Below are 16,861 nucleotides of genomic sequence, written 5' to 3' on the forward strand. Positions count from 1 at the left end.
GATCCGTTTTATGAAAATGTTTGACAAACAAGAAAGCCGTATTTAACTAGAAACATTTCTTTATAATTTATTATGTTAATCCATCAGTGTGTTGCACAATATTAAAGAGGTTCATAGAAAATAACCTTGATAATTTTGTTCAAGTTTTCATCTGAAAATATGGCATACTCATTCTTCTTTTCGATACTGGTTGTTGTCATTTTATTCTCCAACATTTGCAGGTAAAATTTAGACTTCTACTAAACGCATTAATATTTTAATCAGCTAAAATAAATCCTCATACTTTGCTTTCACTTTGTTCTGCTGATAAATCAATTCATTTTACGCGGAAGAATAACATTAGTATGTACGAAAATTTATTTCCTACGCACGAAAATATTGGTATAAATAGAAGTAAAATTAGAGACTAAGAGTAGAGTTGTTATTCGATAAGAATGTTAAGCTTTCAAGATTGTTGTGAATAGGTCGTAATTCTTTCTTATTGAAAATTCCATAACTAAGAATCAAAGTGCAGATCAATTTGCTGGACGAACTCAACGAACTCTGCGATAAAAAGTTCAACTACCTTACGATAAAAGTTCAGCAACTTTACCTAACACTTTGAACATGTTGATACATATAAGTTCTCCAATCTTGCATGTAATCTTCCAGGAAAGAAAACGGTGCTATTACTGCAAAATAGTTAATAAAGTGTACAGCAGCTGCATAATCAACAGTAAGCGTGGGAAATTGTTTTAAATGTAAGAGTATTAATGCCATTGTTGTGTGTTATGAGAACTAGTTGATGCTATTTACATGCAACAACTCATGCTAGTAATCGTCAAATATTTATCACTAATGACCTTAGTCGTCAAATCGCACTCAACATATTTATCACATCATGAATAAGTGCTAGTTGAAATTTTTACGTTGAAATGCGCTGAAAATCTTACACGCTTCTGTGACATACTCAAGTTTGACAAATACTATAGCATATTTCATATTGTATTGTACAGCATATTTCAAATTGTGTTGTACGTCATAATTTTCTTCCGCTAGTTTTACATATAATTGCCATTCTTCATCTAAGTTATATTATGCAAAGAATTAGAAATCTTCTTTTAAAGAATAGCCAAAACATACGTTTGCCTTATTAACTAACTAAAAACGTATTTGTGCTGGTCGGAAAAATTATAGATAAATTTGTACTTCGAAGTGAAGGATTGTGGTAAACCTTTGTATTGTTTTTGGCAAGAGTCCAGGAACTAGTTTAAAATCAGTATTGTAGTCAGCTGGCCACGAAATTAGATGGCATAAGAATTTGAAATGTAGAAAATGCAAACACACATGTCGCAAAAGGTATTCCAACAATGCTGCAGTCATTGCATTTTAGTCAGTGTTAATAAATGCTGCCACGCCCCGGCGTGAAAGAACACTTATCTTGACATGAGTCGACCTTGTCTTTCCGCCCGATATATATACATGTGAAATTTTGATTTTAGAGGTCTGTGGTATCATTTTCCTGGGGAGATTTTACGGTTTAAAGGGGATCGAAGAATCACAGCAAATAAGAAGCTTTCGGAACGTTAGTTTCATTTTAGGTCTGGAATCCGAATAGATGTACCACAAATAACGTAATTTCACTAGGGCAGAATAGTAAAATCTCCTGAGTGATCAACAACATCGATTTTATATCGTTTGGCAAATAACTGGACACTTGATTCACTACATGTTTGTAAATGTAGATCGTCTAGGTTGGTATAGTCCAGAGAAGGACTGTTCTTGTTGTTGTTGACTGACGTGTCGACAACCTTAGCGGTAGTCTTTTTCAGGACTATACCAACCTGGACGATATACATTTACAAACATGTAACGATACTACCGGGCTCAAACCATTTATTTTACTTGATTCACTGTTACCGTAATTAGTCAGTTCGATTTTATTCGCATTGTTTTATTCGCATCTGCTAACGTCACTGTGCTGAAATGAGGACAATATAATATTTGCAGGGATTTAACATAACGTCAAAAATAACAAAGAATTTAAGTGCATGGCATGGACAAAGAATACAATGAAATCTTTGCTATATTCGATTACTCCGTACTTAAAGATTATAAAATCATTTAATCGCATTTAGCACAGAACAGGCAACAAGGTCTTATAACAATTTTATTAAAAAAGAATTGGCGACAAAATACAGTTTTATTATACTTTTCTATCGTCAATTATGGTTGGCCAAATGTTGCAAAATTCAAAAAAACAAATCAGGTTCACTTTCAAACATTAAAACACTTCAAACATTTAAATTTATATCCAACTCAACGCTTCTATCCTAATATCAACAAATAAAGTCACGTTAAACGTTTATTTTTTCCAATGCAATCATAAATTTCAATTCACATTCATTGCTACAAAATTCATGTCAACAACCAAAAAATTTATGTCAATAACTGCAAAATTCATGTCAAAAATCACATAACTCCAAGCAAACGACTGACCACCACTGACACCGTTATCCATCGTTGTTCGCGAATTTTTGTCTATAAGTGATGAAATATGGCGGATATGGATGTTGAACAGTGTGTTTAACCCGCGAGGAACTTTCTATCATTTTCTCAAAGTTTCCTGGAACTGGTAAATAAAATCAAAAACTGCAATTCTGAAAGCGATTACGAGCTGAACAAACTTCGTCTGGAGCAAGCGATTACTTCTATGCACCAGATATTGCCATTCTTCCCGTCGGCTCTCAGTCGTCACAAATTATACAACAGTTCTCAAGAAATTTACCAAATTTGTTAATTTGCATTGATGAATCTCACTCGGATTCTAGGAACTGTACTGCCCTTGTAGTTTATAGTACTGAACCACCAAAATCACACAAATCCGGCTCAGTTGGCAGGCCCAAATTGGAAATTCCTGAAGAGACTCAACTTGAATTTAGATCTCCTGGATACTCGTAGAAGCAGATAGCTGGTTTGATGCTCGTATGAAGATGGACAATTTACAAGAGGGTAAAGAAACTAGGTATTGAAAAGGTGTGTGGATATTCAGACATAAATGATAATGATTTGGACTCTATTATTCGTCAGTTTAACCAACAACATGGGACGTTTGTTGTGTACCCAATTATAAGTGGGCATTTAAAATCTCTTAATTTAAATATGCAATCGAGAAGAATTCGAGAAAGTTTTGCAAAATTTGATCCTGTAAGTGTAAGGCTGAGGTGGGTTGTGGTCCTCAGTAGACGAGCATATTCTGTAGCAGGTCCGAATGCTTTATAGCATCTTGATGGTCACCACGGCCTCATCAACTGAGGCTTTGTTATTCATGGTGCCATTGATGGTTTTTCGAAATGTTTAGTCCATCTTCATTGTTCCACTGATAACAGTAGAGAAATTGTCGCAGATTTATTTCCAACTGAGACAGAAAATTTTGTTAGCCTTTTAGGTAAGGACAGATAGTGAGAATGTTCTTGTCTGGAATATGATGGAAGAATTGAGAGGTTGTAACAGGGATAGTTATTTGGCTGGTTCACCAGTCCATAATCAAAGAATTGAGAGATTGTTGAGGGATGATTTTTGTGTGGTATGTAATATATTTTATTTTACTTTTCGACCTATGGAATAATCTGGTGTGTTAAATATAGGCAATGTGCTACATAAATTTGTTCTACATTTTGTGTTCACTCCTCGCATTAAAAAATCACTTCTAAGCTTTGTGTCAGTTTGGAATGATCACCCTATTCGCACTTAGCGAAACTGGTCTCCTCACAAAATCTGGTCAAATGACATGATCGATATGAGAAAACAGCACAGGAACGTTACAGATGACCCAGCAAATTTTTTTTCGTGATTTAGAATGGTATGGATATGATGGTTTTGCCCCAAGACGTTCAGATGATGGGCATTCAATTGTTGAAGTTAATGATTAAAACCACAATTTTCCAGATGATGTGATGCAGCAATTAAGAGTTACTGTAGGTCCATGTGAGCATTCCAATAGTTTTGGGGCTTGACATCTATATGAGAGCTGTCGTTGTAATGTTAGTATTAACAGGATATGAACTGCATTGAAAATACAGAAAGAGTGCTGTACTTTATATCATACATTCTATTCCAGCTTATAAACATTGTTATTATTGCGTTCCAGTTTTCAGTGAATGGATAAAAGTTAAAAAGAGAGTTTACCATAGTTTTGCATTTGTGCCAACTAGATAGTTCAGGCTTCTTTAAAACCTTCTGTAATTTTATTTATATTTTGAAAGTATTAATTTACTGGAATTTTCACAATCAAAGTTGAAAATTTAACCATGTTCAATGTTTGACCAGTAATGTTATTTTTGACATCACTACGAGAATTTTTCTCTTGTATTTTGTTTAATTAGATGTTTTGAACATTCACGACTCGAGATGCCACTGACGTGTGTAATGTGATAAAATTACTCTGCTTTTGTGTATAATAGTGTCTTAAAGATTGTACCGATGACGTAAGATCTACGTTCTCGTTCTAGTTTTTTTTAATATAACGCTGCGGCAAATATTCACAGACTTTGGGTCAGCAAAATGCACAGAGATCAAAATTTTTTAAGCATAAAATAAATTACCAATTCACGAATTACGTTTAAATTCTTCTAAGTTATCTAAAACTATAGAATTCCGTTCATAAAATTTATCACCCCGATGGTGGCTACGAAGGTAAATGTTTTGAGGCCGCAAGCAACGGACTATTGTGTATGCTAGTATTACAATAAATAGTGCAAACACAATAATCTACTCAATGTACAAATTTTCTCTTTAAACAACAACTTGTAGTCGTAAAAAATAACACACATATAACAGCTCCAAGTATGGGCAAATGAATTTTTTAGATTCTTTCGATTGCACAAGTCTAATAGTACTGTGCGTTAGTGTTGTATATTTGAAAAAACTTGTCAAGAAAGGCATAAGGGTCAACAATGACAAAATTGAAATATCAATGACATTCTTTAAAATTTTATAAATAAATTCAAATCTCTTGCGAAAAAAATGTAGTTTTATACGTGGGTGCTTACATTTAGTTAAAAGATTTCAGTTTAGAAGTCACATGAATGCATAAAAATTTTAGCTCTTTTGGATTTATGTTGTTCAAGGTAAATGCCTTTCAAACAAATAGTAAGGAATAAAACTAATACTGAGTAATATAACTAGTTCACAAATCAATATGGTGTAATAACGCCACTGCTGCTCACACTTGTAAGTTTAAATATTTTCTCAAAAATAGCCCGACAAAAGGCAAACATTTGGAAAAAAGTTTGTAACCACATTCGTTCTGTAAACTAACAAACACATCAAGGATCTGTTGTTATATAAGACCAAAATAATGGCATTCATCTATAAAAAAGAAAATTGTGCACGCTGCAAAAGAATCTAGAGCTAAAGCCCATTGATGTATAATACTGAATATGAAGTATAAATACATACATCTAAAAGCTTTTTCACGTTGTTCACAAGCTTTTTTTAGGTTTTCTTTTCTTTCTTATTTGCTACTACTTTCCTTCTCTAGTAGACTATTATAGTACTACATGTAAACAGAGCCTTTTTTGATTTTTGTTACTAGGGTATTATTTTTAAATATTTAATATAGGGTGGCATCTAGTGATGAACATCGTGCAAAACTTGGACCATTGAACGTCTTTAAACAAGATCTGAAAAGTCAAAGATCCATTGGTGCCATAGAAAAAATACTTTTACTTCAAAAAAAAATCTTGGCCATTCTAATTAAAGCTAAAGAATGTAAGAAGGAAGAAAAAGGTTAGTGAATAACGACATAATAATTAAATGACTTCTTGTTATAAGTATATATCAGGGAAATACCAGGTGGGAAGTAAATTTATTTTATAATGACTAAAGCACACGAAAGTGCTTTCAAAAAGCTATCAAATAATCTAGATATAAAAACACACACACAATGACAAAGTATACGAACATAAGGACAGTTAAAATAAGATTAGAATAACTGGAGTTTCCTTGAACGTTAAGAGAGACGGCTTTATTTTGTTAATTAAGAGGCTTTCGTTAATAAGAAGTGCTCGCTGCTCGGGTGTCTGAACGAGAATAAAGAATTTGAAAACCGTCGTAGGAAACTGTGTGTCCGGTAGATTTAAGGTGGGATTGATGGAAAACGTATAGGGATTTTTAAAACGTTTTCTGATCAAAGAGTTATGTTCAAGTGCCCTGAAATTCGAGTGTCTAAAATGACGGGTGCATACATGGTTTGACTCACATACGTCGCGGGACAGCATCGACACGTAAGAGAATAGACAGTGTTTTCGTAATTTTTCCTTAAAAGAACAGTCTGGAAAGTCGCTTGGTTGATCTAAAGAAGAATCTTATGTCAGAGTTTGGGAAAGCAGCACAACAAAGACGGTTGATGTGTGTGCATTTGAAATAGCTAAGTGTACACCTGTAAAGGGAAAGTTAAAAATAGAGTATTTTCCTAGCTAGTGTATGAAAAGACTATTTGGGTTGAAAATCTTTGTCCAGGAGCATTTTTATAGAATATCAACTATATGACAAGGAAGCACATTTTAAATGAATATTTGCGTGCTTTTCCGACTTTGTTATAGACGTTTCTTAAGTGGATTAGATGGAATAGATTAGATTTAGTGGATTAAAAAGGGATGAAATAAACAAACTCTTATATACTGCGTGTACATGTTACTGGAATGAAAGTGTTGACGTTGATAAAAAGGCCAGTGAATGTAGGGTTTGTGTATATAGAGGTATAGTTAAGAGCTTTCTCTTTAGCGGTAAATCATTTTGTAAAGACATGGAAGCTTTTCATTGCGTTCGATTTCACTTTTAAACTTAACATTGGGGTGCCGGTGGTTCAATTAGGTGAACAAAAGTTGCACATGGTCAGAATGACGAAAAAGGAGAAAAGAGCCATCAGAATATGCTTTACAAAGCAAGGGCTTAAAGTAAGAAGGAAAATTTGATTGAGCCATGTGTCTTCATGCAATGACAAGAATGTAATCGCGACCATAGGTTCTAAGAGGCTGCCCATAGCAACGCCATCAACTTGGTGGTATAGTTGACCGTTAAATATATAAAAATGATAATTTTTAAATGCAAGGTTTAGGAGATTAGTTAAGTTTGGGCGAATGAGACCTTGAAAAGAGTTATGGCGTTGAAACAAATAGTTAGTAATTATTTCAATGATTTCGTCAATAGTAATGTCGGTAAAGACGGAAGAGAGATCAAAACTGCCATATTACAATTAGTTTGAGTTTTGAAGTTAGAGGACAAATGTTCTTTGATGAAAGAAAAGGTTTAAATTGATTGTCCTTAACATAAAACTTCAAAGTTTGAGTTCAATTTTGCAACTTTCTTTGCAAAAACTCATATTTTTGCAAACGATAAAATGCAACACAACTAAATTTTAAACAACTGATTTTCATCAATTTTCCGAGCCTTGATTTCTTTAGCCCGGATTCTCGTTGATGGAAGACGTCAGATTCTGAGCATCGGATCTTTTCTTTGGACATTTAAAGTTTGTTGGCCATTGATTTTTCTGGTAATCTTAATATGTTAGGGCCTTCCAGTTTTCAAACAGACTTCAAACCAGTTTTCATCTGCAATGATTCACTAAATGAACGGTAACTCAACATGAGGAACACTTAGTTACTTCAAACGAAAATCTCTTGATTTTGAAACCAAAAGTTGTTTTCTAAACGATACATCGCGTAATAGAACGTGCATGCGAGCATGCGCAAATTCTCAAAATATATATGTAGTAATGGTATTCAACAGCCTCCATAAACAGAAAACATCTTTTATTTTTAATTTCTTCAAAATCGAAAAATATCTAAATACGTCTTACCAAAAGTTCTTTCAAATGCGATGGATAATTTTTACTTTGACCTTACATTCATTTTTACATATTTTCCAATCAATTTTTGCTTTTACACACCAGTTTTCAACTGCTAAACAATTGAATCAAACCGGCAATCATGTGAGGTTAATTGAAAGCGCTTTCTTCATGCTTTCAATTTATTTAAGGTGAAAAACAGAGGTTAGTTTTATTTCATTAAAATAGTTCTTATTTTTAGCAAAAGATTGCTCAGAGCTTTACAAGAAAGGTAAAAGAAAAAGTGGAATCTACAAGATTGATCCGGACAATCGAGGCAGTTTTAATGTATGGTGTGACATGAAGACATCAGATGGTGGCTGGACCGTGTTTCAACGTCGTCTTGATGGTAGTGTTGATTTCTACAGAGGATGGCAAGATTACAAAATGGCTTTGGAAATCTAAAATCCGAGTTTTGGCTTGGATTAGATAAAATAAGCAGACTGACATCTAGAACACAAAACAAACTTCGGATTGACATGAAAGACACTAAAGGAAACAAAAAATACGCCGAATATGACTTCTTTTCTGTTACAAGTGAAAAGCAGAAATACAAGTTGGGCCTTGGAAAATATTCAGGTAGAAAATGCTGTTAGTAGTAGCAGAGGCGTAACTAGAACGTTAATTGTGTGTGTGGTGTATTCATATATTCAGTTGTGCATTACTGATATCTTTTGAAATTCAAATCACTTTCAAAAGAAATCAGTAGGGCACAACAGAATATAAAAATATGAACCCACCCACCCTCAATTAACGTAATAGTTGTCCAATGGAATAAAGAGTTTGTCTGTTTTAAAATTAACAAAGGTCTCATAAAGTATGTCTTTTTTCATTCTCTAGAAATTAAAAATTTTGATTAGTTTTTATTTTATCATCCAATGCTTGAATTGATATTGCCTGGAAAAACATTCTTTAGTTGACAAGCAACTTTTCGATTAGATGACTTGTAGAAATTTATTTCCGCTGCACTCACACAAACAAAAGCCATATTGTCGATTGTTATTTTTTTATAAAACAGAACACATATAAAAATCGCTTGTCGGACATGAAAGTGTAACATTCAAGTGGTGTAACATTAACAATTTAGGTTTTAAGATGTTATAGATGAAAATACAAATTTATGAAAACATCCTTCCAGCAAAAAAAAATTTCATCATATGAATTTTTGCTCTAAAAATCAGTCAGCATGGCTATATAGTAACAAACTCTTTTAAGAATAGTGTATTGAGACATTCATGAGAAATTCTAAGAGGTATAAATTTTAGACGTGACATAAGCTTTTCTTTAGCTGAATCGTTCTGAATACACATTTAGGAACAGCTGGTGACTCGTTCAGTTCCCACGAAGGAATGGCATTTTCAACAAAAGATTCTGACAACGATAAAAACTCTGGCAATTGTGCAAGCGTGTATAAGGGAGCATGGTGGTATAAGAATTGTCATACGTCTAATTTAAACGGGATCTATCATCATGGTAAACACTCGACATTTGCTGATGGTATCAATTGGCATGCGTGGAAAGGCTTTCACTACTCCTTGAAATCCACTTCCATGAAAATACGATCTCGTAATTTTTTACTTAAGAAGTGAGAACTTTCGTTTCTTTTCATTTTTTGCTTTTAATATCATAGTGCATGCATACAAACTTGAAACTGTATACTTTAGAATGAACTTCATTAGTTTTTTTATACATTTAAGTAGCTACATTTCATTTAACTTTCTTGAATGAAATATTGTTCTTTTTGAGAAAAATCTGATTAATAATGTATATTTTGTGTCATTTAACGTCTTTGTTGGCCTAGCTTTTAATTGACTCAACCCAAGCAACGCCACATTGCTTACAACACTGGGATGTAGTAAAAATTTAAAATTTAAAATTTCAAAATTAAAAATTTCACTTATTAGAATTTTACAAAAATTTGCATTTCCAAAGTGTAACAAAAGTATGTTGTATCAAATATACAGTAATTTTGCTGGTGTAATATTTACCAAAACCCTGGTTGTTATTTAGAAATGTTACGGTCACATACTGGGATGTGGCAAAAATTTCAAATGTCATGTTTTATACCATTTCACTTATTAGAATTTTACAAAAATTTGCATTTTCAAAGTGTATCAAAAATATGTTGTGATTTGATACAGTAATTGTGCTGGTGTAATATTTACAAAAACCCTGGTTGTTATTTAGAAATGTTACGGTCACATACTGGGATGTGGTAAAAATTTCAAATGTCGTGTTTTATACCAATTCACTTATTAGAATTTTACAAAAATTTGCATTTTCAAAGTGTATCAAAAATATGTTGTGATTTGATACAGTAATTGTGCTGGTGTAATATTTACCAAAACCCTGGTTGTTATTTAGAAATGTTACGGTCACATTCAATTAAGGGTTAAATAAATGGCTGCATCTAATCAAAAATATTTTAAACAATTCAAAAATAATTAATTATTTAAAACACTTCAAGCCTTTGATTGACAAACATTGTAAATAGAATGAACATTATAAGGAGACGATATTTGATTAATAGCTAATTCGAACCAAATAGATCTGTTCATTACTGCTGCCTATTTTCAGTGATTTTAAAATTTGGGATACAGCACCTACCTTACTTTTCCGCTGTACTATAATTCACCCACTAAAAAATACGCTAATCTTAGTACTGCACGAAATATATTTCGTCTAAAAAGGGTTTCCTAATTTCTATTAAATTTATTGTCAATTTTAACATATAGAGTGCCATCTTGTACAGCCTTTTATTGCTGGTTATGATCATGTCCATACGTTTATTTGTTATTATTTGTCAACAGTGCTAACAGAATAAAATCAATTTTTGTCTCTAAGCTTTATTTCTTCAAACTAAACAAAACACGTGACATTGTAGATACTGTAACACAGAGTAAGCCATAGTAAAAAATTCACTCAATTTTCAATAGGTAAGTAAAACTTTAGCGCTTTACAATAAAAATTAGTGCTCTTTTGAGCAATTAGTAATACTGCCTTGTAGAATATTTTTTATTTTCGAACGTCTGTTGCTATGGCGATACACTTATATCATCTTTAAAAAAATAATCGCTCAAAAGTCTTTTTTATTATAAAACATGTAAATACTTCATCTAATTTGCATCATTATACAACCAACTTGACTTCTCTGTTTTAAAGTCTTTGTTTGTTAAAGCACGCAATATTTTTTTATTAGAAACCTCTTTCTCTAATATAGATGACAAATGAGGAGCTTTAGACTACATTGACATGGAAATCCGTAACGATCAGATTTAGTTAACGACCGCAGAAGTATTAAGTCATGATAACATACGACTAGCTAATTTTTATAACGAAAAAGTATATTTCAACAGCTGAAAACTGATTGCAACAAACAATAAATATCACTTGCTCTCATGAAAAGGAGTTGAGACAAAATTTTTGTAGATAGAACGATATAGCTTTTGACCATATGGTCAAAATGAATTAATATGCAGGAATTTCAAACTTAAGTCAGCATCCGTTGAATGAAAATGCATGACAGTCCAAGAAAGCTATACTTAGGTGAAAACCTTTTTTTTATAACTTATTGTGTTGCTTGATAAGTGTGTGGGACATCATAAAGAAGTTTTTAGTGGGTAACTGTTATCATTTTGTAACTAACTTCTTTCTGAAAACATGGCTGTCTCGTTTATCTTTTCAATACTGGTTGTTGTCGTTGTATCCTCAAATGTTTACACGTACAAATTTGATAAATCATTGAAAATTACCAGCCTTTTTTACGAGTAATGCGAAGTGAAACCTGTATATGCAAACTGTTGCTATACGGTCGATTATTCTTCCTGATCCTGACTCTCTTTACTTACACCACAAAGCTGTTTCTCACTTTTTGCATAATTTAAACATGATTTGGCCATGTGCTGTTATGTTTTCAATAATTTTGTTTGAATCGTCAAATAAATCTTTCGAAGTGATGACCCCTTAGTAATGACAGTGGTTGCTTCTAAACTTTTTACCACAAATTTAGAGTTGCTTGATCCAGTCTTATTTCGAGATCAGTTAAATTACCACATCGTCATTACTAATCCATAACGATGAATTTTTATCAATCATTACAGAACTATGTATTGAAGCAAACCTGATTAAATCTTAACAGCATACGTCTCGTGAGTGTTTTGCCTTATCATAAAGTTATCCTTATGGATTGATTTTTTTGTACAAGCTGGAATGTCATGACCTTACACAACTCACGCTTATTAATTCATTGAACTTTATTAATGTTTTAAATAAAGAGGATATTCAATAACTGGTTAAAGGCCAAGCTTTTATTATAAGTGCTACAGAAGTGCAATTTTCTTTTTTCATTTTTCGACACAAACGTTTTCCCTGTATTTTAAGTGCTGATCATTTTCACTTATCGCTCACTGAATTTGGTCAAAGGGAAAGCATCAAACTTTGCGTTCAAACATCGCATTTTTGCTTGTTCTGATGCAAATTTGTCTTTGAGCGTATGACGTCTTTAATGATTGAACTTCAATTTTAAAGCTTCTAATATATAAAAATTATGTAAGAACCAGAATATTTCCAGCTAGAGTTTTACATTTTTTATTCTTTTCTTTGCAATAATTGCGTATATAGTTTGACTAATGAGTAATACACAAAGGTAAACAACTACAATCCATAAAAGATTTATGAACTTCTAGAATAAACTTATAATTCTCTATAAAGTGGGTGCCGCATCTTTGACGCAGTCTGCCGTTTCTAACTATAACGCACTAATTTCCCTATCTAGTGTAGATTGATAAACTTCATGATTAGACTTATAATTTTCGATATAATGGGTGCTGCATCCTTGACCTAGTCTGTGGTTTTGAAACTAATGCAATATTACAAGAACGCACATAATATGAGGAAAACATTTTTCACCAAGTTAGTAAAAGATGAAATACACTGCAAGTAAAAATATGGCAAGTACGCAAAATTCTGAATAAAAAGTGTCGATGAAGACAATATTTGTGTTGCTGGTTGGCCAAACGGAAAAAGTTGCACAAAAAGTCAACACACAGAATATGTCTCAGTAGATCGTTTCCTCATGAAAGACTGAGTAAATGGACAAAATTTGTGAGGAGACATTGGTCAAAATTCGTTCGTCAGCAGTATTTTTTGCTATGTTTAATGCATTTCGCTGTTTCTGCATTCACCGTGAACGTAGCTGTTGCAAAATCGCTTAATATGAGACGACAATTACGCTCTGATGCTGTTCCAACCATTAATTCTGTAGAAGGGACTTCAACCAAAAGTGATGAGAGTAATTGCGACTGCAGAGTTGTAAGTAGAAAATTAAACAAGTAAAACAACATTTGCTAGATAGTAGGTATATGCATTGAGAATAAGGTGCTTTGCAGGAAATTTATATATATATTTTTGAAATGACAGGTTCTTTACTAAGTAATCAGACCTTGACTCGTTAGTGTCGTTACTTTATATACAAGGTTTTATTGTTTTCAGTCATTTGAAATTTACGCACTGTTATCTTTCCTAAAAATTTCCTAAAGATGTTTCATCATTATAAGAATTTCCTCGTCAAGATTAAATAAAGCATTTTCTAACGTTTGCTGAAATTATTAATAATAAATGAGTATACAATTTTACAAATCATGCTACATTTTTATAATGGCTTTTAATATGCTTAAAATGAAACAAATTTAACAGCAAAATGGACATTTATCAAGCAAAATCCAAGTGAAGCTCATTTTACCATAGAAGAACAGCGTGAAATTGCTGCCAGTAACAACGTTAACTTTTTTGTGTCTAAAATTTCTAGATGGTTTGAGAATATTGCAGGCTTAAAAAATTACTGGAATAAAGTTCGAGAAGAGCTGAAAGCACTTGTTACAAATGTTAACTAACATATTTTTTACATTCTTCTACGCAGATATGCACTGAGTTGCATGCATTATTTAATGCTAATGATCATTGTGACACTTCTCAAACCAACAATGACACAAAGCGACAAACTGTCATAAAAAATGCTCATTTTGCTCATTTGTTTCTCACACAGAGATTAGAAAGATTATTAAGCACTGGTTTTATGAAATATTTGGTACAAAATGGCAATTGTTCAGGTATGAGTATCCATTGTAATGGAATTGCAAAATGAAAAAATGATCCTGGTTTGGGGTCTCAATACCTTCTGTTTAATTAAAATTAAATCTTGTCCTCAAATGCTAACAAAAACTGAACTCCATAAGCAGTACTAATGAAATATTTTAGATTTGTAGTTAACTAAATAATTGGTCCAGAATCATTGATAATCAGGGAAAGGAGGGGCTCGCATTTATAGGTTTATGATATGCAATGCTCTTTTTTTCAAAGAATAGTGCTCAAGTTTTTTCAAAGAATTATATTGTCAAAGAGAGAGTATCCATTGTAATTAAACTGCAAACTGAAAAAGTTATCCTGGTTTGAGGCTTGTTGGGGTCTCAATACCTTCTTTTTAATTTAAATTAAATCTTGTCCACAAACGCTAACAAAATCTGAACTCGATAAACAGTACTAATAAAATATTTTAGATTTGTAGTTAATTAACGAATTGGTCAAAGACCATTGATAGTCATTGAAAGGAGGGGCACGCATTTATAGGTTGATGATATGCAATGCTCTTTCAAAGAATAGTGCTCAAAATTTTTTCAAAGAATTATATTAGCCGACCACCCCACCCCACCATCACCCCCGCATACACTACCTAACGATCTTCCTTTGGACATGTTCAATATATTTTGTTGTACTTACCAAAATTTTTGCGCAATTCATCAAATTATCCCCTCAATGTATCTATTATGTTTAATTTTTCGGCCATAACAGCATAAATCTTTAGAAAAAATTGTTTTTCTAAAAATTTTAGTAAAAACAGAAAATATTTTAAGATAAACTTAAGTAATATAGTTAACTTTATTGACATCTTCATATGTTTTTTTGTTTATCAATGTCTTATGTGCATTTTTTTAAAAATGTTGTATATATTTCATATTTGCGTTAGTCAAATTTATTTGCTTAGGTGGTTCGCTGATGCTGCCTAAAAATATCAGTAATGTGGTTAATGATGAAGTTCATTGTCTCAATATTTATCAAACACACCATAAAATGAAACACTTATCAACAGATTATATCTTTGACAAAAGCATTTTGTGCTAAACGCTTGGTCAGTGTTTGGGACCATACGAGAACACTTGGAAGTTGGAAAGCTGACAACGAAAAATTTTAACATAAATGTCTCTACATCCTAAAATTCTCAAACTATTGGGAATCAATTCATTTTAGCATATTTTCTTACGATAAAAATTTATGTGAGATTTTCACGATAAATTATTCTACCGACAAAGATCCTTGTGATACATCAACAATTCACTGGATGTTTACTATCTTTATATACAATCGTTGATCAAAGATTACTTAAATACCCAGAAAATGCGTATTTTTTATTGTGAAAAGCTGAAGTTACATCTGTGTGAAAAAATTGAGTGAATTTAATCATCGTTTACTCTATTTTGTGGTATCTAAAACATAAAAGCCTTAAATTCCGAAAACCTTTCGTAAGTATTGTGATATGTGTGTGCTAATACAATATGTGCATACTGCATAATGTGATGTGAATGCACTGTTGTATTCATTTACAAAACGTCCAAGTAATAAAACTTACTAGGCTATATATCTAATGATGTAATTTGTTTTTGTATGTCTATTGTATTTTGCAAGATATTTGAAAATAAACAAACACTTCCGGAAATCACTAAAATGTAAATTTTGTTACATGTAAACGTCGCCGTCGTCAAGAAAAATGAGTTCTTGCCAACGAGTTTTAATAATCATTACATTTGTGATAATTTTTGCTTGAAAACAGTTCTATATAACTATTGTCTTCTATAACATGATTGCTAAGTCAATATGGTGATTTTTAATTTATATGGTTAAACTACGTCCTGTGAGACTGGTTAATATTAAATCAACATAGCACATTCCCGTCTGTTTTTAACGGAAATTGGCGTTAATATTATGCTCGGTTTCCAAATAATCATCGAACCGCCAAGCGACGAAAAAATAGCGATTTTGGCGCAGCGACTAAATGGAAACAATGTTGGACGATTAGGAACCAAGTTCTATCTCGACGATCGAATTTTGCGAGCGGCAATGGGTGACGGTTGCTATTTGTAATGGAAACCGGGAATCGGACGTTTCGATGATTCAACGCGCAATAAAAATTATTCATACCATGAATTTATACTGAAATAAAACCAAAATAGGCATTGCATTTCTAGTTCTTCTAATAATTAAGCATCAATCATCGAATGTTCCTCTTGTAACGGACACCTTCAATGATTTACGACTGACGTTTATGCTTAAAAGCTCAAGAGCAGCTCAAAATATTTTGTTCAAGTTTTTAGATTATACAGATTTTTTAAGAAATATTACCATCTGGGCAGGTCTAGACGACGTGTACATGCATAAGAGAAATATATACATTTAATCTATCTTAGAAGTAAATTGTCCATTGTTTTATTTTGGTCCCGCTGTACTCGAAGTGCGCACAAATTTTGCCTAGTACCCATGCTTTTTTTGGTGTTTTGACGATTGGCGATCACATGGAAATCACGGGAATTTCATAATTCTTTGACAGCTTATCAAGTGGGCTTAATAAGAAAATTGAGTTTTTTCACACGAATGACGATTCGACGATTATATGGAAATGAGGTCCATACTCCTTCTTCAAAGAAGAAAGTGCAGGAAATTGCATTTTGTATGACAAAAAAGGATATGAAGTAATTATCAAATTAATATGTAATGCTTAATTTTCGGCTAAGCACATTTAATTTCTTAAGAAAGGTCATTGTTGCATAATTTTCACCATTTGTTTCTTCAACGTGTCATATTTTATTGACTGTTAAAATCTTCTGTAAACTTCCGTTTCAGCAAAATGCGTATCAGATAAAATTCGCTCTTAATTAGGTAAACTGC

At 32.4% G+C, this 16,861-nt stretch overlaps 1 protein-coding gene across 1 annotated transcript; it reads left to right on the forward strand.

Annotated features, from left to right (window-relative positions):
* Positions 1 to 68: 68 nt before the first annotated feature.
* On the forward strand, positions 69 to 9,618 carry LOC124458080 (fibrinogen C domain-containing protein 1-like). Its single transcript, XM_047008179.1, is given in 5 exon segments — positions 69 to 221; positions 5,603 to 5,769; positions 8,070 to 8,245; positions 8,248 to 8,446; positions 9,182 to 9,618. Coding segments are annotated over 5 exon segments (879 nt in total). The 5' UTR covers positions 69 to 159; the 3' UTR covers positions 9,457 to 9,618.
* The last annotated feature ends 7,243 nt before the right edge of the window (positions 9,619 to 16,861 follow it).

This window comes from Xenia sp. Carnegie-2017, unplaced genomic scaffold, assembly GCF_021976095.1.
Source record: "Xenia sp. Carnegie-2017 unplaced genomic scaffold, XeniaSp_v1 HiC_scaffold_6, whole genome shotgun sequence".
Taxonomy (NCBI): Eukaryota; Metazoa; Cnidaria; class Anthozoa; order Malacalcyonacea; family Xeniidae; genus Xenia; species Xenia sp. Carnegie-2017.